A 21,793-nucleotide genomic window follows, 5' to 3' on the forward strand; every position below is an offset into this window, starting at 1 on the left:
AAACCAAAAAATAAACTACAAAATATTATTACAAACACACAAACATATCTTATCCAAGATTATAAGTCTAGAAATATAACATAGCAAATCATAGTTCATAAAATAAAATCTTGAACAATAGGGTTAGGATTTTTCAATGAATGAAATTACTAAAAGAACTCCTATATTAGAAATAAAGTAAGGGTTATTAAGTAAGTTAAAAAATTCGGGGAATTATTGGGGATGGGGCGGGAATCCCCGCTTGGATCCCCGCGCCTGTCTTGGGAGAATTTCGCTCCCCATCCCCATTTCCACAGAAAAAATTCTCCACCACTAAGGCCCCATTCAGGGCGATCCCCGCGGGGATTCCCACCTCCTAAAAATTTTTGACACCCCTAGCGGTGATATCACAAAAACTTCTTACCAATCAATTTCAGATCAAAGAGTCTACAATCACCCAAAATTTGACAACTTTTAACTTCATACGAGTAAAGAACTTTATTGAAATCACCAAGTAAAATCCAAGGTCTATGATAAGTTGACTATGAGAAACAAGGTTATCCCAGAGAAGGACTCTATTACTAAATTGTGAGCTGCCATAAATTCCATTGCACCTCCAAGTTAAATTGTCATACTGAACATCAACCGTCAGACATTGCTCAAAAACATCAATCACTTTACAACTGGCACCCTGCAAGGAGGATAGGAACCAAATTCCTCCCTTGTGCCTCACAGCTTCTACAATCCCAACCTGGAAATACCCAAGACGCTCCCAAAAAGACTTCAAAAGTTTCCATTGCAACCTTTCTTTGAAGAGATGGATGTGATTTTGCGGGCATCGGTGCCCCCGTTTGGGTCTTTTCTACGTCATGTGGAACGCTTTCAACAATAATCTTTTTAACCATCGGTAATTCTAGATTAATTTGAACATATGGCCTGTTTCTGGTAGTAGCATATCGAAAGACCCAATATCCGAATCCACACTAAAATTGAACCAAAGGTTTAAAAGGTCATTTCTCCTTTCATACCAAATGCACAAACTGTATCATTGAACCACATAATGATGCTTTACGTATCATCAGTCATTGCCCATCGTCCTCCTCTTACCATACGCATTGGCTCCTATTGAGGATGTTGTGTGGCACCGTTGCAAAGAATAATGAGCAACTTAGCCAATGCCGTCAAACGCCTTCCTCCGCCGCCACCAGTCCTTCTAGATGAGCTGATAGCTGAAATATTGCCGAGGCTTCCGGCAAAGAACGTCACGACACTCAAGATTGTCTGCAAGTCATAGACACCACCATAATCTCCGGCCCTCAATTCTCATGATTCTATTGCCTTTACTTTAACGATGAATGTTATGTTTCATGCAGTGATAGATGATCTTTTTTTTTTTTTTTTTAATTTCTAAAGTCAAATCCTCGTAAGATATACTGGTTCCATTGATTCAATTTATGTTTAAATTTAAAATAAAATGAATAACCACTAAATTGTGTTAAATTTGATTTAGATTTTAAAATTTTAAACAACAAAATCAAATGTTATAGAGTATTAATCATCAAATTCAAGTTTTTTAAATCTAAAATCAGTATTTTTTTTTTCTTGAATTTGAGTTATAATAGTTAAGAATAATCATTTTTACTGTGAATAGTTATTAACTTATATCTATACTTCCTATATAATGGGTATTGAAAAAGTTTTGATGCACAAATTTTTGTTCTTAAAATGTTATGTTATATATATCCATAAAAATTAGTTTTTGTAATTCTAAGATTTGAACCAAGCCCTCTTAATTATAGTGTAAGGTGATTTTTATCTTGACTAATCACAAATTTATTATTTTGATAGTAAATAAAAGAACAAATTAATAGACACATTACGCTGGTATATATATGTATATATACCTATTTGATTTGCACCAGGTATCCATCAAGTCGGAAGTCCAATGACTAATCCCTCAAGTACTACAGAAATACAAAGTGGGCGACCCTCTCAAGCAAACAAGTTTTATTGCCATTCCCTCAAGCAAACAAGTTTTATTGCCATTCCGTAGTGAATATCAAACCCGGGAGAGATGGATAAGAAAATTTTCATTTTCATTTATTTTCTCGCCATTCTAATCAAATAATTTGGCTGCATGATATAAATACAGAACCGATTATCTGTTTTATTTTTTGCTTACCCAGATCGTAACTTGGCTCATAAGTAAGATTCCTAACGTAAGATGCAGAGCACAAATACATTGTTTTCCACTCTCATCAGATATGCTTCTAAGGATTTAAAAAAATAACAAAAAAAAAGAAAGTAGTACAAAAATGGACAATTGTATGCTTGCTGAACAAGAGCAACTATTATGCAGTATCATCAGATAACGTGACATTTATCCTATACCATTGATGATGACACATTTCATCGTAAAAAATGTCAACTTCTTGAAAGAACTGAAAGCATAAACAGAAAAGCATGAAAAGCCTTACACAAAAGCATCCATCCCTTCCATTCACCAACCATACTTTTTCAGAAAATCTTTAGTTCTCTTCCTCATGCGGGTGAAAACAATCACTATACAAGCCAGCACCCATGGAGAGGAGTTTGTGCCCAAGATGTTATATTTCTTGATCCATTCTGGAGTGTCCCTTGAAACTAGGGCTATCATAAATGTTATTACAAGCACCCCGATCAAGATCCTGGTCACTGGTTTAAGTACCGAGTCCTGCAATTGAAGGTTACACAGAAGAGAAACACCTTTAGTTTGATGGACCTCAGTTAATAAGAAATGAAACAAGGTGCCTTATTACCATCTAAGTTCCTCAGAGTGCATTTAACTATAGAGATACTTAAGTCCCCATGCTTGTTTAAGCATTGCTTATTTTCAGAATCTTATTTCCTATCACCACTTACATAAAGAATCAATCACAACTAGGTGTGGTAGATTACATAGATCAAACAATACCATTGCGTCCTATCATGTATCATGTCCATATTGAGATTATATTTCCTATCACCACTGACATAAAGCATCCATCTAGAAAATGTAAAGAATGCTATATCTTATAAAGGTTTTATCTTGGACGTAGGAAACTCATCATCTCCTCCATCCTTCTTATTCAACAAAGATAAAGTCCAAAAAGGAATGGATCAACCGCACAAAAACCACATAAGCAATCCAAAAAGGTACCAACATAAACATGTATAGAGCACCCCCTTTTTTTTTGAAAAAAAAAAAAAAAACTGAACGCACAAACACACCTAGAAGAAAGATGTGCTGAGTCCATATGACATAATATAGATGAATCTTAAATCCCACGTTAAGAGAAACCTTGCAAGAGTATTTTTCTCATTAAAACCCGGAAAAAAAGAAATTGTTTTTTGGTCCTTAAGGTCAAGTACATAAATTTCTGTGGCTACCTTCATACATAATTGCTTGTTCAATGAAGCCTCTAATGGTGAATGTTGGCTATACACATTCTTCTCTATACTCTGATAGATAATATAGGTAGAACAACTCATGAGCCAAAAAAAATTGGATAGTTTTATTCATAGTAAGATACCAAAAGGTATTAAATACTCGCCCTAATGTATATGTATAAAAAATTTCAGAGCTTCAAAAGACCAACGCAATCTGTGTTTCTTCTCGTTATGGTAACCAATCGAATTCAAACTATTGAATTCCCCCCTCAAATGGATGAAACACACTTGAGGTTCTTCTTACATCCATTACCTATGAGCTTTTATTTTTTTCTCATTCCAATGAGTATTGCCATAGACTTATAGGCACAATTTCTAAGGAAGGGTGTACTAGAAAGAAGGGAAAACTAATTTGAGAAGGGCATGTAACATGTTTAGTGTGGTATGGCCAGCCTACTCTATGAACCTTCTCCAGTTCTCCTCTCCCTATTCTGAATTTTGACCATAGTTTCTCCAAATTACGGCGAATGCTTCTGCTTCTGCTTCTACCGCTTCCAATTTTGATCCTGTTTATGGAGAAGTACTTTTCTCATCACCACAACTAAAAGTAGATTTTCATTGTTCTGTTACTTGGATTGATGAATTGGGATGATCCCTGTCTTAACCGATCTGAATATAAGTTTCGTATGATTGGATTGTTCATCTTACAAGTTACACTAAAACAGCTAAATATCCTTTCTTTCCCCAATTGTTACCAACATAATAATAAAGCAAGCATTAAACTCAAACAAAAATATCAAATTTCCTTCTTAGTTAGATCCCAAAGCAATCACTCAGAAAGGAGAGGGTACCTTAGGTTCGCCATCAACATAAACAGTAGCACCGTCGTGGTAAGTGAGGATGGACCTCCCATTTCGGTGGAAGCGGATGGGGACGCCGCGACCGGACTGAGGGTTAAAGACGAAGATGGATTTGAGTCCGTACTTTTCGAGAATTTCACGCACTTCCAGCTGGTCCTGTTCCCAACCACCAAGGTTCGACTTGAACACCGCTATGGGTCCCTTCCCTTGCCGGTACAGATGGATCTCCACCTCCGGCACCTTCGTCCGCACCTGCTTCTTCGGCGACACCTCATCCGTCGTCGTCGTGGGGGCTGTGGCGGTTGCGTCTACTTCCTCGATTTCTCCGATCAAGGGTGCTTTCTCTTCCTCCATGGAGTTTATATATGTTTCCGTCGTAACGCTCTGATCTGAATTCTGAATTTTTGAATATGGAAGATGAGTATGATTCTATGAGTAATTAAGCTTCACACTCAAATCTAATACAAAATAGTGAAAATACAAAACCCTTTTTTTTTTTCCTCCTCAAAGTAAATATTTTAATCAAAACTTATATTTTAATTATTTTAATCAATATCGATGTTCTTTTTAGCTAATTATAAAATGTAAGTATATAAATTTTGCTAGTATTAATCATATATACTAATAAAGTTTGAGAGAATGGGGATTGGGGAAGGTTAGATGGAACAAAAGAATATGATTCTTTTTTTTTTTTTCTTCATAGAATTGAAAAAAAAAATTTAAATCATCATCATATATCATATATGAAATTAGATGGATGATTGTATGTATCAAAATAGACTATGTTGCTGTGTACGGAAAAAGGATTATGTAGCTATTCTTCTCTTCATTCTAACGAACATATAAAAATATTAGAAATGTGCAATTGAAATAATAATAAAATAGTCAAGATGGTAATTATTTTGTTACTTTAATTAATAGTTTTGATTAAAATTTTAAAAATTATAAAATAATTTTATAAATATATCTGTATTTTCATTTCATATATATATACACACGCATGTGTATGTTTTCTAATTTTTTTTTAAATTAATATATATATATATATATATATATATATATATATATATATATATATATATATATATAGTAGATAAATTTATAGATTGTAGGATGCAATATTGCAATTGAAGAATTAAAAAAGGGTAAAAATAAAAAAAGGGAAAAATATAGGGATAAGAATTCAATTATAATATATATAGTGATTTAAAATGATTTTATACTTCACCTTCAAAAAAAATTACTTTATTCTATTAATTATTGGATATAGATGGAGCCCAAAAAAAATATTGGATATACTAATATAGATGATTTGAAAGATTGATTATTTATCCGAATAGCAGGGGAAGCAGTTAATTATAAATGATTATGTGAGCTTTAAAAAAGCATTCTTAAATGCATATATAAAGTAAACTTTTATTTATTTTATTTTATTTTATTATCGTTTTTGGCTGTAATTTTTTTTTGAAAGCAGTTGAAGTGAATAGTGCAGAGACAGATCGAAAATGGCGTACCTTTTTCCCTTTTCTGCACGAAGTTGACCTTGAAACCAATCGCCCCATAAATACACAAACCCGCAACAACAATAACGAGCTTCAACGTGAATCCTCGATTTGGGTCCCTACCGTAACCAGCTATGTCTTTGCGCAGACGAACCTTGCTCAAGGTCATCGTCCTCGGCGATAGCGGGTACGTTTTCTAGGATTAGGGTTTTTTTTTTTCTTTTCTTTTCTTCATATTTTATTTTCCTCCCTCAAATGCATCCAAAAATTTAGTTTTTACAAACCCTTTTCGTTTCGTTGTTAGGGTGGGAAAGACCTCATTGATGAATCAGTATCCTGACCCTCACGTGCTCTTCTCCCAATTCCATTGCTGTTTGGTAATTTCATGCGTTATTGTTGGAGGGTTTGTGTCATTTCACTTCGTCCTTGAATCCCTTCGCCTGTTACATTGTTGCACCTTTGGCGTTATTACGCTTGATTTGTTATTTAACTAATTTACTTAACTTTTTGTTTACGTTATAGTTCTAATTCGTGTTAGTGTTAGTTACGCGAAATTATTCCAAAAGTGACTAGTCTTATATATGATTTTTTTATGTTGAAAGTAAACGTTTCACCTAAGAGTACTAGTGCACGTTTCATGACATTCACACAGTGCCTTATCTAAATTATTGCTTTAGTGAAATAATAAGGTTTCAGTTTGAGGTCCTTTTGATGATAATAATGTTATTTTCTTATTGGAGTTTGCATCTATTGACCGCTAAGAGTGTGTGTGCACAAGAAGTTAGTATTAGGAAGTATTAGTCAACATATTGTGTAGACTTTTTAGTTTTCTGTTTGGACAAGTTGTCAAAAAAGATTTATGGTTATTTCCTTTTCTTGAGTTATCCACTTTGGAACCTTAACTACTTACATAGATATGTGCACAAGAAGTTTAGTCAGCAATATAAGGCAACCATTGGAGCTGATTTTGTAACTAAAGAACTCCAGATTGATGACAGACTAGTCACTCTTCAAGTGGGTTTGTTTTCTTTCTCAATAGTATTTTTGAATCTCTATATATATTATGTGAAAATTGTGTGTATTTCAATTGTATGTTTGATTGGTAGATATGGGACACTGCGGGGCAAGAGAGATTCCAAAGTCTTGGCGTTGCATTTTATAGAGGGGCGGATTGCTGTGTTCTAGTTTATGATGTGAATATAATGAGGTCATTCGATACCCTTGACAATTGGCACGAGGAGTTTCTCAAGCAGGTCCTTCCTGTCCTTTTCTAGATGATAGTTTCATTTGTTGTCCTTCATGACCGCATCCATATTGGGTTCTGCTTGTAATATTTTCTCGATGTTATACTTTGTGGTTATTAGAAAATGGTAGGACTCCATTTTGATTTTCTGGTAATATACTGGAAGCATATTGTTATGATTATGATTGTAGTTTGTAGTCTAACATGGGGAATCCGGATTCTTTACCTCAACAAAGGGCAAGAAACACAGTTTTCAGACATTGTTAGTTTACTTGCATTCTTCCATCATTTCATAACCTTTTATCTGTGGCACTATCTCCCTGGATACAGAATTGCGAAATGCATTGTGATTTGATTTGTCTCACTTTCTTACGTATTACTTACCCTTATTAGATTTTTTACAAATAATGCTCTATTAAGACTTGTATTCTTATTGTGAGACAGGCAAATCCTTCTGACCCGAGGAAGTTTCCGTTTATATTGCTTGGAAACAAGATAGATATTGATGGTGGGAATAGTCGAGTGGTAGGCAAGTTTAATTACAGATTCATGATTCCTCATCTCATGCATAAATGACTAATTATCTTAAAAGCAGGTATCTGAAAAGAAAGCCAAGGATTGGTGTACTTCAAAAGGAAATATCCCCTACTTTGAGACGTCTGCGAAAGAAGATTACAACGTTGATGCCGCATTCCTCTGTATTGCCAAGACTGCCCTAGCCAATGAACATGAGCAGGACATGTAAGTTTTGCTTTTGAAAGATATGGACTTGCTGATGAGTTTTACTGTATGAATTTGTACATTATCATATGAATACAAGTCACCACTATTATGTAATTGATGAGTTTGGATGAATGCATAATAACCATGCTTAGAACCTGTTGAAAACTTTTTACATAGACAGTCCCAGTCTGGATAAAAGAGGATGTTGACTGGCTCTGCTGGGTCTTTAAAAGCCAATGTAAAACTTTGTTGAATATCTATGGCATGGATCAAACACTATATCATAGGACTATTGTCGTTAATTTATTAAGTTGTACTTTTGACTGTATGAACTTGTAATGGAAGAAGACATTGATGTTTCGTCCTCACGTTTAGAGGCAATGAAGATTCCTTAACCTAAGATCTTTGAAAAGTATTTATGAGGAAGTTTTTTATCTCTTTCTGATCTCCAAGTATTATTGGTATGTTCTGTAAATTCCTGAACTGTACCATTAGTAGTTTGTACAATTCTATTTCTAACTATTGGTGTTCTGACCTCTGAGCTCCATTTTATTATTGGTATCTGAAATTCTGATGCCTTCCAAACATTAGTTATTTGTACAATTCAGTATCTTATGTTTAGGGGAAAAAAGACGGATATCTCAGAATCCAGTTTTCCTGTTCTATACAATTTCATCGGTTTTGTGGAAGACATTTTTGTACTAAATAAGTTTCCTTCTTTCTTTTGGAGATTTAGATATTGACAGGTAGCCTGCTAAATTAACTTCTGAATTGTTTCAATTTCAATTGTGCAGATATTTTCAAGGGATTCCTGAAGCTGTTACACCAGAGAATGAACAGAGGGGTGGATGTGCATGCTGAGATGGAAACAATGAATAATTTTACGGACTCCCCCTAATGTCGTGGCTCAAATTCTTCAAATTCTTTTTGCTCAAATAGTGATATTTATTCCTTCTTGTATACTGTATGCTATGGTTCTGTGAGTAAATTGTGTTTGACTTTGTGCAAGTGTAGCTTCCACTATTGGAAATGTTTCATTCAGTAGAATGGCTACATCACTTTCGGCATGTAAAAGCAATGAATATACTAAGGTGAAGGATAACACGCAGAGTATGAATTAGAGCATTTGGAGTGAGTAAATTATATTCCAAATGAATTTATATAATTTATAAACCTTAAATTCTAAACTCTATTTTTTTTATAAAAAAAAAAAAGAAAAAAAATACTGGACGACAATAATTAATTACGTTTGGGTCACATTTGTGATGAATTAATATATTCGTGCATTAATTTAAAAAAAAAAACTAAATTCACTAATGATAAACAGTTAACACTTAGGCCTAGTTTGGGTAATCAACTTAATTAAGTTTTTTTTGATAAAATAATTTAAACAATAAATGACTCTATTAAAAGTAACTTATAAGTAAGTTATTTTGTGTTTGGATTTTTAACTCTAAAAGTGCTTATTTTATAGAAATATGATGAAAAGTAGAAGTATTATGAAAGAAGTCAGTTTTTTTAACTTCTCTATAAGCTCTTAAATAGCTTTTTAAAAAGTTACCATTTGGCTTTGAAAATTGTATCAGACATTAATATTACCACTTTTCATAAGTCAAAAATTAAAAAAAGTTATTTCTAGAGTTTTCCAAACAGGCCCTAAAACCCTGTATCTATGCCGCTAGTATATTTTAAATACTATGGAGTGAGATAGTTAAAAACTTAAAAGTGAATTCTATGGTCTGCGTTTTCCTATCAATTTAGAATGAAATTTACAACCGCCTCAATTACGTGTAGCATGAGTGGTTAATTGCTAAAATAAGTGTAATATATATATATAATTTGAGTATGGAGAGATTATATTATTTCAGTTATAATCTAGTTATTCAACTAGCTAGTTTGAATATTCCTTTTTAAATTAGATTGATATATTTCATGCATGCTTGTTTAATATACATACAACGTGGCTTCCTTAGGTCCCCATGTTTCTACCATTTTCTTTTTGCATCTTCTTATTCGCTTCTTCTCTGACAACAATTAGAGGCTATGGCGGAAAACACTTGTTCACTTGCAGTTGCTCTCAGAACTCTCTTCTCTCTCTTGGGAGCTTTCATGCTCGCCACACTTCTTTACACTCTCTTCACCGATGGTTCTCCTTTCCGCAAAGAACTTCTCACCCCGTAATAATCCCTGTCTCTCTCTTTCAAAATCTTACTTTGATTTTGTTGCCTGCAATTTACAATATTCGAGAATAATCCTTCATTAATCTACTAAGCATTTTATGTCGTTGCTAATTAATTATCAAACTTCTATTCTTGCCTCTATTTTTCAGGTGGATGGCAGCAACTTTGATTGATTTCTATATCAATGTTGTAGCTTTGGCGGTAAGTCAACTCAAAAGCATCATGTATATAGTGATCCATGGAATACCAATACCTGTTGAAGAGTCTTTTATTGTGCTTTGCTTTTCTTCTATAGAACCCTGCTTGTGATTTTGAATAATCTAATTAAAACATTGCCGATTTATTTAGGGCTCAGTCTCAAAATTCACTTCTGAAAACTAAGAAGTTCCACCTTTGTCAATCATATCAGGTATGGGTTGCATACAAAGAATCAAACTGGATCAGCTCATTTCTGTGGATAATTTTCCTTATCTGCTTTGGAAGGTACCACTATCTGTTATGATTCGATCTTATATCTCAGCTATGAGATGGAACTTACTTTTCAGCAAGACTTCATATTATTAGAACAACGCAATGGTGTTTATATGGATAAAAGTTAAGATTGATCAAGAGTTTGTGGTTGTTTCTTATAATTGTTTATGATCATTCAATGGAGTCTCGGAAGTGCTAACTTATTCTCACTAATATTTTTTGTATGTTCCAGCATTGCTACATGTTCCTATATTGTTTTACAATTTCTGAAGCTGTCACCTCAAGAATCTTCACAGGATCCTATGTATTATGTTCTGTTGCGGAATCCAAACAAGTATGTAAATTGAAACACAACTATAGAATCAGATTTTCTCTTCATGTGCCTATAATGGAATTACCCCAGCTTGTATCTTGTTTCTGCTTCAACATCTTTTATTAGTTATTTAATATGGGGTTTGACCAAGTTGCTTGCTTTTGATTCTCGCTATACTGATGTCTTATTCTATTCATAATAAGAAAATATTATTAGAATTCTTGAGTTTGATTAACAAATTGTGAAGCCTGTTTCATGTGAAAGAAGCAAATAAAATATATGCACCTTTCAACTAGTGATGCTCTATGGTGTTTTTTAAGGGTTTTATATATAAATGAATTTTAGGGTGTAACTAGATGTTGTTGTTTTCTTCTCACTAAATTTTATTATTCAAACTGCTATTTCTTATTCAAATTGTGTAAACTATTGCTATCCTTTTGAATTGGTCTTTCTCTAGAGATTCCAATTTCATCATGATCTAGGATATTATCCTCTGTTCTCTGATTGACTCAGAAGTTTTGTCATATAGGACTACTGCTGCAGAACCGAAAAGGAAGAATTCTTTTGTTGTGGCTCTAACAGCCCTTTTTGGCATCTTGGGTGTTTTCATGCTTGGAACTATAGTGTACACTATTGTCACTGATGGTTCTCCTTTCCGGATGGAGCTTTTAACTCCGTAAGTGCTTCATATTTGTTGCTGTGATCTTTATTATGGAAGTCATGATACTTTTTGTCAATATAAGCATGGTTGAGCATAAGCATGAATCAGTGAACTCTTTTTTGTAGTCAACTCTTTCTGTTATAATACATAAGCATGGTTGTCAATATAAGTCATGATATTTGTTAATAAATGAATGCTTGGTCACAGTTCTGAAACGTTCAACTTTCAAGCTTGGTCACAGTTTTTTGTAGTCAACTCTTTCTGTTATAATACATACTTGCAAGCAAAATGCATCTGTTGTTAAACATTTGAGGGGTTATGCATAATTAAAGTACATCATGAACAACATTGATTTTGAAATGCTGCAATATACAAGTTTGTTACGTTCATTATTTTCCTAAATTAGTGTTCTCAAGGCAAGAGCATACGCTTTCTGTGCTTGATATGCAAGTGTATTTGCAGCTCAGTGTAGTAAATTATTTCTAAAGTTTATGCTTTTATGTTTCTTTGTGAATGTCATATGCTCCAACATTTGCAGGTGGATGGCAGCAACATTAGTTGACTTCTATATCAATGTTGTGGCTATATCAGTAAGTTTGTATATCCTCATATCACAGGCTCTATAAATTATACAAAATCTAAATGTCTTGTCATCAACTTGAAGGATTTAAGGTTTGAGGAGGCTCTTTAAATTGTTTTCTTTTGTCCAAAAAGAGAGATCATAGAAACTCCTGTTAATATACACAGTTTTACACATATTTACAATAATAGGGAAATCTAAACTTTCATAAGCAAAGTTTTAATGGAGAGTGAGAAGCATACCCACACACTTTAAACTTAATGGTCTTAGCCTATACACGAAGAAACCAACCATCTCTAAGAGTACGAGTGAAATTTGAATTAACAAGTGAATCTTGCATCTTCAACAAAAAAGACTTGAATTATATCAGGAACACAGGCCATGTCATTGTGATGGTTGTGAAAATATTACTGGCCGGTGACCATTAAATAACTCTGGGATAATCGAAATCAAAATGTTTCAGCACGATCACATAATCAGTATTGAATACTAAAGAAAAATTTTGAGTTTACCGTACACTTTTTTCAGTCAACATGAGTATACTAATTATTCATACAATATCAGGTTTGGATAGCCTACAAAGAATCCAGTTGGATTAACGCAGCTTTTTGGATAATTCTATTGATATGTTTCGGCAGGTTAGTTCTTTAGCTTTGCTTCTTGCTTGGTGATTAAAACTAGTTGTCATTACTCATTAGAAAATTTCTCTATCAAGAATTTTAACCTCTTTGATTATTATAGTAGAGATTCCATCATCTATTTGCATTGTTTTTAATATTTCACACTTCTTTGTATCATCTTATCTTCTGAGAGTATCAGGTTTTTATATAGTAAGAAATTTTACAACTCAAGATCCTTATTTAATTTTATTTCGACTATTATTTGATCGATCATAAAATTAAGTTCAAACTAAGTAAACATTGTTTTCTTTATCAGCGCTGCTACAAGCACCTACATTGTGTGGCAGCTGTTCCAGATTTCTTGCCAAGACCCTGTCTACCTTATTTTGGTACGTCATGGTGACAGGCAAGTATATAGCACTGGTTTACAATGATGTTTAAACATTTGACATTTGATATTAATATTAGTTAACATGGCACTTGCCCTTTTTAATGTTATAACATTCTTCAACTCTTGAGTAGCTAGTAATGTTGTATTGGCGACTACTTCACCATTACTAGGATATTGTGGATAGTTTGCTTAGAACTTTAATAATTGCTCATGCTAGGGCAGAAAGCAAATATAAGGGGATTCCTAATGAGGCACAATAGCAATGGTGGTTATGAGCAAATGTTCTTGCAAATCTCACTCCGGATTCAACTATGTAAAATACAAGAATCATATTGTTTCTCCAAATGCTAGAGTAGCAGCTTTATGATCTAGTTATCCATGTAGTGTGATCATGTAAAAAAAACTGGTAAATACTATACCATTGGATTTTACACAATTGAATAGAACTACATTTATTTAGAAGAGCTTGTTGCTGTTTCTCCTTTCACATTAAAAATAATGCGTGAGTGAGTTTGTATATTGTGTATGAAAAAAAAAAACAGAAATAACCGTCCTCCAAAACAAGTATCGGACAAAAAAAAGAAGAAGAAGAAAGTATTGTTATATTACAAGTTTCTAAGACTATGAAGTAATAGTTTCTTCATTCACACGTGAAGCTCTGATCCCTCAAATATTATATATATATATATATATATTAGAACTTTTAAACTGTAAAATTTGACACTTTTATGATTATTACATGGTCTTTTTATTACATTTTCTTTCCAAAATACTTTTATTAAGGGATAATTTTATCAATGAAGTCTATCATACGTATTTTAAGAAAGTAAAATTGTAAAATAGATGCAAAGTATTATAAATGAAAAATAATTTGAAGTTCTAATTCATCTTTTTAATTTTAAATTATTTTTTATTTTATTTTTTAATATTTTTAATATATACATATATTAAGTTTTTGCTTATTTAAAAATTAAGAAGATGAATTAATATTTTTAATTATTATTCATTACAAATATATATACATCTTTAAGGAAGTAGATAGCAGATTTTTTTATTTAAATTAAATAAATATAGTATTTATGAAAATGAATAGATAGTGAGGTAATTACAAAAATACATTTTGGGACACATCTCGGATGCTGAGGGAGTAATTACAAAATGGGCATATCTCGGATGTTTTGACTACTGTGATATGGTTTAGGGTTTAGGGTTTTGTTGGTTTCTTTGGTATACCTAGGATCGATGTATACGTTGTATAATTGATTGTGATTACTTAAGTTAAATAAATAAAATAGGTACCTAATTGTGAGTTAAGTTAAATAAATAAAATAAGTAACTCTCATTTAACCTGTTAGTCCAATAAATAGTATCTGTTACATTTAGCATAAATGATTATCTAGGTGGATTATAAGTTTTAGTAACGTTTAGCAACAATTAATGGTTTAGATGTAATTAATATGCGCTAGTAAATGTTTTGAAAATTGCAAAGACCATGATTACTGTTGCCACGCCGTGTGACCCTGGATCTCTCGTCGCCGGCCATCTTGTTGCCCTGTATAAGGGAGGCTGGATTTGGACATTAAATAGAGTTGAGGGATTTTATGTTTGACAATTCCTTGATCTCTGCACTTGTCGAGCAGTGGAGGCCTGAGACCCACACGTTCCACCTTCCATGGGGTGAGACCAGCATTACGCTCTAGGATGTTGCCTACCACATTGGTCTGCGCACTGCTAGAGAGCGCGTTAGGGGTTGTACCAGAGACTTTCAGTGATGGCATGGACACTCGATATGGGAGTGGGTTGAGGATTTACTAGGCGCCAGGTCGCCACCACAGCCGAAGGGAGGTAAGCAGGTTTTTGGGCTGAGGATGACTTGGCTCAGGGACCGGGTTGCACACATGCCTGATAGGGCAGCCCCGGATACATTCTGTCAGTATGTCCGATGCTACTTGATGATGCTGATTGGGGAGTTTCTGTTCACGGACAAGTCTGCTACACTTGTGCCTTTGAGACGATGGCTACCGCTGCTGGAGGATTTTGATCGTTGCAGCCAGTTGCCATGGGGTCTACACTGCTCTGTCATACCTACCACTTATTGTGCACCACGGTATCGCGTGATGTGACGGACATTGTAGGGTGTATGCCGCTCCTTATCTCGTGAATCTATCATAAGTTCCCGTCGTTTAGTCCGGCAGGATACGACGTCGTCAGGTTTCCACTTGCTTCTAGGTACGTACATATTGTAAATAATTTTTAACTTACCAAGTAGTACACATTGAACACGTGTTTTGTTATGGAATATAATTAATTAAATTCCGTTAAACTATTTTTGTTGTGCGTAGGTTGGCAGGGCTAGGGCAACAAAGCAGAGATCGTCATGATGGCAAGATCCAGAGTTTGCGTCGTCGCATCAATGCACTGACATTTGACCATGTACAATGGAGTCTAGTTTATGTATTTTTTCCATGCATTGGTATATTATTTATAATTAAGGTACTTTAACCTGATGTGAACAGTTTCGGTGTGCACCTTACGATGATATCCAGCTATGTCAGATTGCGCCCGACTGACTTATGGGTGACACAGAGCTTTATACATGGAGGGCTATCGTCCCTATCGTCTGCTTTCACTTTGTAGAGTTTCATCACGTTGACAGAGTGAAGAGGCAGCTAGGAGGCAGCAGCACAAGCCAGTGGATCCGGTGAACGTCAAGGACTACCTTTTCAAGACGACCAGAGGAGATGACACATGGTGGCCTGAGCAGCACCGTTTGTGGTACCATCTATTCAGGGGCCGTTACCAGGCACAGCACTTGATTACCATCAACGGCCATCCGGACCTTCGCCCGACACATGAGTACCTTACCTGGTGGCAGCAGACTTGCAGAGTCAAATCTCTCGGGGGAGGAGGTCTTTGCCGATCCCAGAGTAGCAGCCCCACCAGACGATATCCTCCCTGTGGCTCCTGGTCAGAGAGATGAGCTACAATTACCACGGGATGCCCCAGATCAGAAGCGACGGGTGAGGAGGCAACCTTGCGATGATGTCCGGAGACTGACACGGAGGGCACGCGATCAGCGCGTCAAACAGGACGGTGGAGATCCTCAACACGGTAAGGGAGACCAGCAGTTGTTAAACGAGGAGGCTGAGTATGCACGGCAGAAGGATATACTTAAGGGTGACATTCTAGCTGCACATGTAGAGCTTTCCACCGATGCATTCTTTGTTGACCATGAGGCCGACATGACTAGGAGGCTTATGTCGGGTACCTCCATCCCCAGTCACCACTCGGCTGATGACACTGCCTGGGACCAGGCCCAGTTCAACATTGGATCTGATGTTGAGATAAACATCAATGACATGTTCCAGATTGTAGGTGCGACTGGGGATGCGATGGATGAGTTGGCCAGCCGTTATTGATAGCGAAGAGATGATACCGACATACCTGAGTCATCGAGCGGTAGGTGTATCCACCCAGCATGGTAAACTCCGTCATTATATTACCAGACTCCTCCTCCACGACCCCACTAGTCTGGATCCACACCATCACTTTACTAGAAGACTCCATCCTTACCACCACAGCCACCTTTGTCGGGATCCGTCTGGCCGCCACCTCCTCCGCCTCCTCCTGTGCATGGAGCAGCTCCTACACCACCACCACCCCAACTGCCACCACCCACTGCGAGCCACCCAACTGTTCGTCCTTGGCCATACCGTCCTCTGAGGGTGTCTCGTCCTCGTGGATGTGGGACTAGATACCATTTGGATCCCGTAACCGGGCGGCGTTAATGGTCATTATGACTATGTATTTTGATCATTACTTATGCTTTTAGTTGAGTATCCATGTATGACTCTTTTAGTTCATTATTCATGTATGACTCTAGTTGATTATCCATTTTCGTGTATTTTTTTTACGAAAATATTGCAAGTTGTTTATTCATGTACAACTATGTATTAGCCAGTATCAAGATTACTAGTGATGCATTCTTAACGTTAATGATTGAAATTGGTATGAAAGCAACGAAAGTAACGAGTAACAGCTACACTAGTTATAAAAAAAATCATGTTTCATTGCACATTAAATACAGACATAATAGATAAAAACACAGATTGTTTCATTATATATGAAACTTACAAACTTGCAATCCAAAGTCCTAAACCCTAAATTGTATGCATCGTCATGGATCCGAGTGCAGCGCATTGGAACACCCATGTTTGGTGTGACCTTCTCCATGGCAGAGCCCACATCTCTTTTCCGCACGCTCAACGGCATCCATCTCATTCCGGATCCGAGTGGATACCGGTCTTCCCGATATCTTCCGTTGCATGGCTGGGTTGGGCTTCAGGCAGCACCGTACCATAGAGACCACATCTTCTCATCTGGTATCGGCGGAAACTCCCTCTCGTAGACGTTGAATATAGGTACCATTGTGTACACGGGATCGACGAATTGGCACCACTCGATACTCGTAGCTGCACATGCCGCCAGGGCGTGTCGACATGGGTAATGCAATGACTAGAACAAGCCGCAGTCGCATGTATGCGCGTTCAACCGAACGCGATATGAAGTCTGCGACTAACCATCCATCGGCTCTAGCTCCTCTACAATGAACATGGATTCCCTACGATCACAATGAGTGACTCGCATCATCGGCAGGCTCTCTCTGTTCTTATCTATATCTATCAACAGCCACTGAGTATATCTGTCCACCCTTTAACTGAGCATGTGCTTCGCGACCCCTGCACACAAATAACTGTTGCAAACGCTCATATGTTGCCCAAACAATTGCAGCTACTGGAAGATTCCTCGTTCCCTTCAACACCGTATTTATGCACTCTGATAGGTTCGTCATCATGTGACCATACCGACGACCTTCGTCACAATGTTGCAGCCATAAATCCTTCCTGAAACGAAGAGCCCAATCTACCATCTCACGGGATAGTGTACCCAAAGCATCCAAGTACCAATCGCAACCCTCCTTACTTGGACTGTACGCAACATTTACAAGGTACCCCTTACCCTCGGCTGATTTGAACCATAAATTGAAGTTTGAAGCCATTTGCCGGATGCAGTAAACATGATATGCCGATGGAGGATGCCATCCACTGTGAGGTGCGTTGATGGTGGTGCGAATGGCCTGTGATCTATCTGATATGATAAGGATTCCTGGCTGTGGAGTAACATGTTGTCTCAAATTCAAGAGAAAAAACGTCCATGTCTCTGTTGTCTCAAACTCAACTAATGAGAAAGCTATAGGAAGAATATTGTTGTTACCATCTTGAGCCACAACAATTAAAAGCATGCCCTCATACTTTTCATACAAGTGTGTCCCGTCCATAGATACAAAAGGCTTGCAATGCTTAAACACTTCAATACATTGAGGAAATGCCTAAAAAACCTTATCAAACTGACTCCACTCTTCGTCAACCATGTTTCCGTTGTAATAAGGAACAACAATGCATTCGTGAATGGTATCTGGGAGGCACTCCTGCAAAGCTTGTAAGAGCACAAGTATCCTGTTGTACGACTCTTCCCAATTGCCATAGATCTTGGCAATCTCTTTCTGCTTTGCCATCAATACATTTCGATACGAGGGCTTGAAATGGTAACTCTGATACACATCACTTTGCAATACTTGGATAGACACCGATGAGTCAGTCTTTATCATAGGTAACATGACCTTGCAAATCAAACCACTATCCAGTTGAGTATGGTCCTGAGACATGGTAGGTGCCAGACAGGTATGTGATCCACCAAACCGACGCACCGCCACCGCTGGGAGTCTCCGGCACATACTCATCTTCGGATGCTATATCGCTTGACGACCTGGACCCGACAACATAAGCTGAATCGCCCTCACTGTCGTCCTCGTCGACACTATCATGAGGCTAGGCATAGTGGATCGGTGTCGCCTCGAGCGGCACAACTTCAGTAGTCGAAGGAGACGGCCCACCATCAACTACCACATCACAGACCGCAGCATACAACTCCATCACAAGTTGCGGCATTAGCCGTACATGTACGTCGAACATTACCCTCACATGCTGATCCCATCAATCCAAAATAACCGGTTGGTAAATCCACCATTCGGAAGGGCATGCAGAAATCTATATGCAACCCGTCCAACCTCCTTCGTACTTACTCCCTCCATATTGCTCAGCATGATTGTCTTTAGTGCATCCAGGCTATCAACCCGGTAAGTGCACAACATGACAGTTTTTTCAAACTAAAAAATCACTCATTCATCAATGTGTCTGACTATCCCATTGGGATAAACCACAACAAAAAAGAATTGATTATTCTCCATCAAAAAGAAGAGAAAGAAGAGATTGGTTTGTGAAATATGTGAAGGGAGGTATTGGGATGAGCTCTATAAATAGACTTATTTTCCAACATATCTTAGGTGCATAAACATCTAAACCATAATACACATATCTCGAGTGTTGAGACCCTAGTTATATCCTTGACTATATCTCGGATGCCGAGGAAGGAATTAGAAAGTTGCTCTTATCTCAGATGTTGAGATCCCATCACAAATTGCGCATATCTCGGATGCTCAGTATTCGATATCAGCCCATAAACATATTCTGAGTACATTCAGGATGTGATTCGCTATGACCCTATCATAGTACGATGTCACAGCATTCAAAATATGTCCATTTTGTAATTATATTCTCAGCATCTAAAATGTATTCTAATATACTTTTTATAATTACCTCACCGGTTATTCATTTTCGTAAATATTATATTTATTTAATTTAAAAAAAAAATCTAGTAGATAGCTCATTTTGGATTTGGATCCTCTAAAATTTGAATTTTACTTTAGAGAATAAAGTGTGATCTCTCACCATTGATTTCATAGGTGGGACCAAAAATAAATATGAAAAAGAAACTATTTAAGGGTAGAAGATCATACTTTATTCTCTAAAGTGAAATTCAAACTTTAGAGGATCTAAATCCGCTCATTTTAATCAATTTCAAAGGGCAATAGTTATAGAACTTTTCAAACAAAACATGACATCATCTTTTAATATCTCATTCAAAGCTCCTACCGTAGAACTTACCAAAAAGCTCCCCTGGCCGAAAGCGACCTTCCAACACGTGTCATCCAGCAATCATTCCAAAGTCCAAACCCATTAAACAAATGACAAATTTCATGCCTTTCAGTGCCCGATAAAACGGGAATAATAAATTAATACTCACCACAAAATTTGATTACAAATATTTTTATGAAATATAAGTGCACATTAAAGTTATTTAAAATGATATATATATATAACACAAATTATCCACTCTTAAATTTTTACTTAAATTTAAAAGTAATAAAAAATGTGTTATAAACATAAAAATTTCATAAAAGTTACCTCTTAAACTCATAATAATTTCCTTTTCAATTATATTTTTTTTTCAAAGACGATATTAATTAATTGGTGATACTAAATGATTAAATTATTTTAGTAACTAAATTTAACAAATTGGTCTAATAACTTATTGATACAATAAAAATTAGCCAAAAAAATACATAAAAAATAGAATAAATTTGATTATAAAAATAATTTATTTATCTAGTTTTTAAATTAATTATTTTAAGCAACTTCAAATATCTACCTGAAATAATCTCTTAAAATGAATTTTAAAACAATAAAAGAATATATTTGAAACTGTTCAACACTGTTATTAGTATTCTTTTCTTATTTTTTAATGAAGTATAAACATTGACATGAATACAAAATAGAACACAATATAAGATATGCAAACATATAAATTTTAATTTTTTTATAAGATATAAGGACATTGTATATATATAAAATCTAAGTTTAGCTAACATGTGTCATAAGAATATATTTTAAAATTCTTAATTAAAAAGTTCGTATAAAATTTACAAAGTTTAAATTTTTAATGTATTTATTATTTATTTATTAAAATAAAAAATTTAAAAATTTCTACTAATGGTAATTTTAGTGCTTATTTAGACGTTATTAAATCGATAAAAAAAATTTTAATAAAAAAATCTTTTTATTTTATAATGTGTTTAGAAAATTTTTAATAGTAAAATTAAAAACACTAAAAAAATAAAAAAGATTTTATTAAGAAGTTACAATTTATGTGTTTGTTTGGACGTTATTAAATTGATAAAAAAGATATTTTTTCAACGAAAAATATCTTTTTTTTTTTAATTTGCAGTGTGTTTGGCAAGTTTTTAATAGTAAAAGTAAAAGTACTAGAAAAAAACATCTTTTGTGGCAAATTTCTAATAGTAAAAGTAAAAGCACTAGAAAAAAATTTCAACGATTATGTGTTTTTTCTTCTTCTTTGTTTGATTTTTTTTTGTTATTGTTAAAAGAGTAAAATAAGAAAAAAACTTAAGAATGTAAAATAAAAAAAAAAGATGAATAAGAAAAAAAGAAGAAGAAGAAGATGGTGATGATGATAAGAAAAAGAAGAAGCAGCAGCAACATAAGATGAAAAAGAGGAAGAGAAAGAGTTTTGAATTATGCATAACTTATCAGCACACATACACCGAAAATTCTTAGATAATACTCTCGAATATCTTTGTGTTACACCCAAATTTGCTGCAAATACAGAAAAATATTTCCTCTAATACTGCATTTTTTCTTCTTTTTTTTCTTATTTCTTTCTTTCTTTTAGTTGAATGAATATAAGTTCATCATCTTCCAAGTAATTTTGCAGCATTATATACTTTTTTCTTCCTTGTTTAATTTTTTTATTTTTATTCTTGTTAAAAGAGTAAAACAAGAAGAAACCTGAAAAAATAAAACAAGAAAAAGAAAAGTTGAATAAGAAAAAAAAAAGATGATAATGATGATGATGAAAAAGAAGAAGAAGAAGCAGCAGAAGATG

At 35.0% G+C, this 21,793-nt stretch overlaps 5 protein-coding genes across 6 annotated transcripts; 3 read left to right on the forward strand and 2 right to left on the reverse strand.

The window, feature by feature from the left end:
• Positions 1-2,284: 2,284 nt before the first annotated feature.
• On the reverse strand, positions 2,285-5,900 carry LOC112775351 (uncharacterized). Its single transcript, XM_029295456.2, has 3 exons — positions 5,762-5,900; positions 4,239-4,643; positions 2,285-2,692 (listed from the first exon to the last, which is right to left on the reverse strand). Exons 1-3 carry the CDS (start codon positions 5,807-5,809, stop codon positions 2,480-2,482), a joined length of 666 nt encoding a protein of 221 aa, XP_029151289.2. The 5' UTR covers positions 5,810-5,900; the 3' UTR covers positions 2,285-2,479.
• On the forward strand, positions 5,779-8,880 carry LOC112775352 (ras-related protein Rab7). The gene is made up of 7 exons (XM_025818927.3): positions 5,779-5,936; positions 6,054-6,080; positions 6,664-6,763; positions 6,856-7,002; positions 7,437-7,517; positions 7,588-7,733; positions 8,510-8,880. Exons 1-7 carry the CDS (start codon positions 5,884-5,886, stop codon positions 8,574-8,576), a joined length of 621 nt encoding a protein of 206 aa, XP_025674712.1. The 5' UTR covers positions 5,779-5,883; the 3' UTR covers positions 8,577-8,880.
• Positions 8,881-8,950: 70 nt separating this feature from the next.
• Positions 8,951-13,393, forward strand: LOC112775350 (uncharacterized). 2 transcript variants are annotated; one of them, XM_025818923.3, is made up of 9 exons: positions 8,951-9,892; positions 10,045-10,096; positions 10,305-10,378; positions 10,599-10,700; positions 11,209-11,355; positions 11,879-11,930; positions 12,485-12,558; positions 12,857-12,946; positions 13,149-13,393. In XM_025818923.3, exons 1-9 carry the CDS (start codon positions 9,759-9,761, stop codon positions 13,189-13,191), a joined length of 768 nt encoding a protein of 255 aa, XP_025674708.1. In that variant the 5' UTR covers positions 8,951-9,758; the 3' UTR covers positions 13,192-13,393. The 2 variants fall into 2 exon arrangements, with proteins under 2 accessions (XP_025674708.1, XP_025674710.1); XM_025818925.3 differs by having other exon boundaries at positions 12,857-12,929.
• Positions 13,394-15,013: 1,620 nt separating this feature from the next.
• Positions 15,014-16,879, forward strand: LOC140181840 (uncharacterized). The gene is made up of 3 exons (XM_072227296.1): positions 15,014-15,160; positions 15,274-15,364; positions 15,448-16,879. The coding sequence occupies exon 3, from the start codon at positions 15,784-15,786 to the stop codon at positions 16,348-16,350; it is 567 nt and encodes a 188-aa protein (XP_072083397.1). The 5' UTR covers positions 15,014-15,160; positions 15,274-15,364; positions 15,448-15,783; the 3' UTR covers positions 16,351-16,879.
• Positions 16,880-17,600: 721 nt separating this feature from the next.
• On the reverse strand, positions 17,601-18,269 carry LOC140182408 (uncharacterized). The gene has a single exon (XM_072228604.1). The coding sequence runs from the start codon at positions 18,267-18,269 to the stop codon at positions 17,601-17,603; it is 669 nt and encodes a 222-aa protein (XP_072084705.1).
• Positions 18,270-21,793: the final 3,524 nt, after the last annotated feature.

Source organism: Arachis hypogaea, chromosome 19, assembly GCF_003086295.3.
Source record: "Arachis hypogaea cultivar Tifrunner chromosome 19, arahy.Tifrunner.gnm2.J5K5, whole genome shotgun sequence".
NCBI lineage: Eukaryota > Viridiplantae > Streptophyta > Magnoliopsida > Fabales > Fabaceae > Arachis > Arachis hypogaea.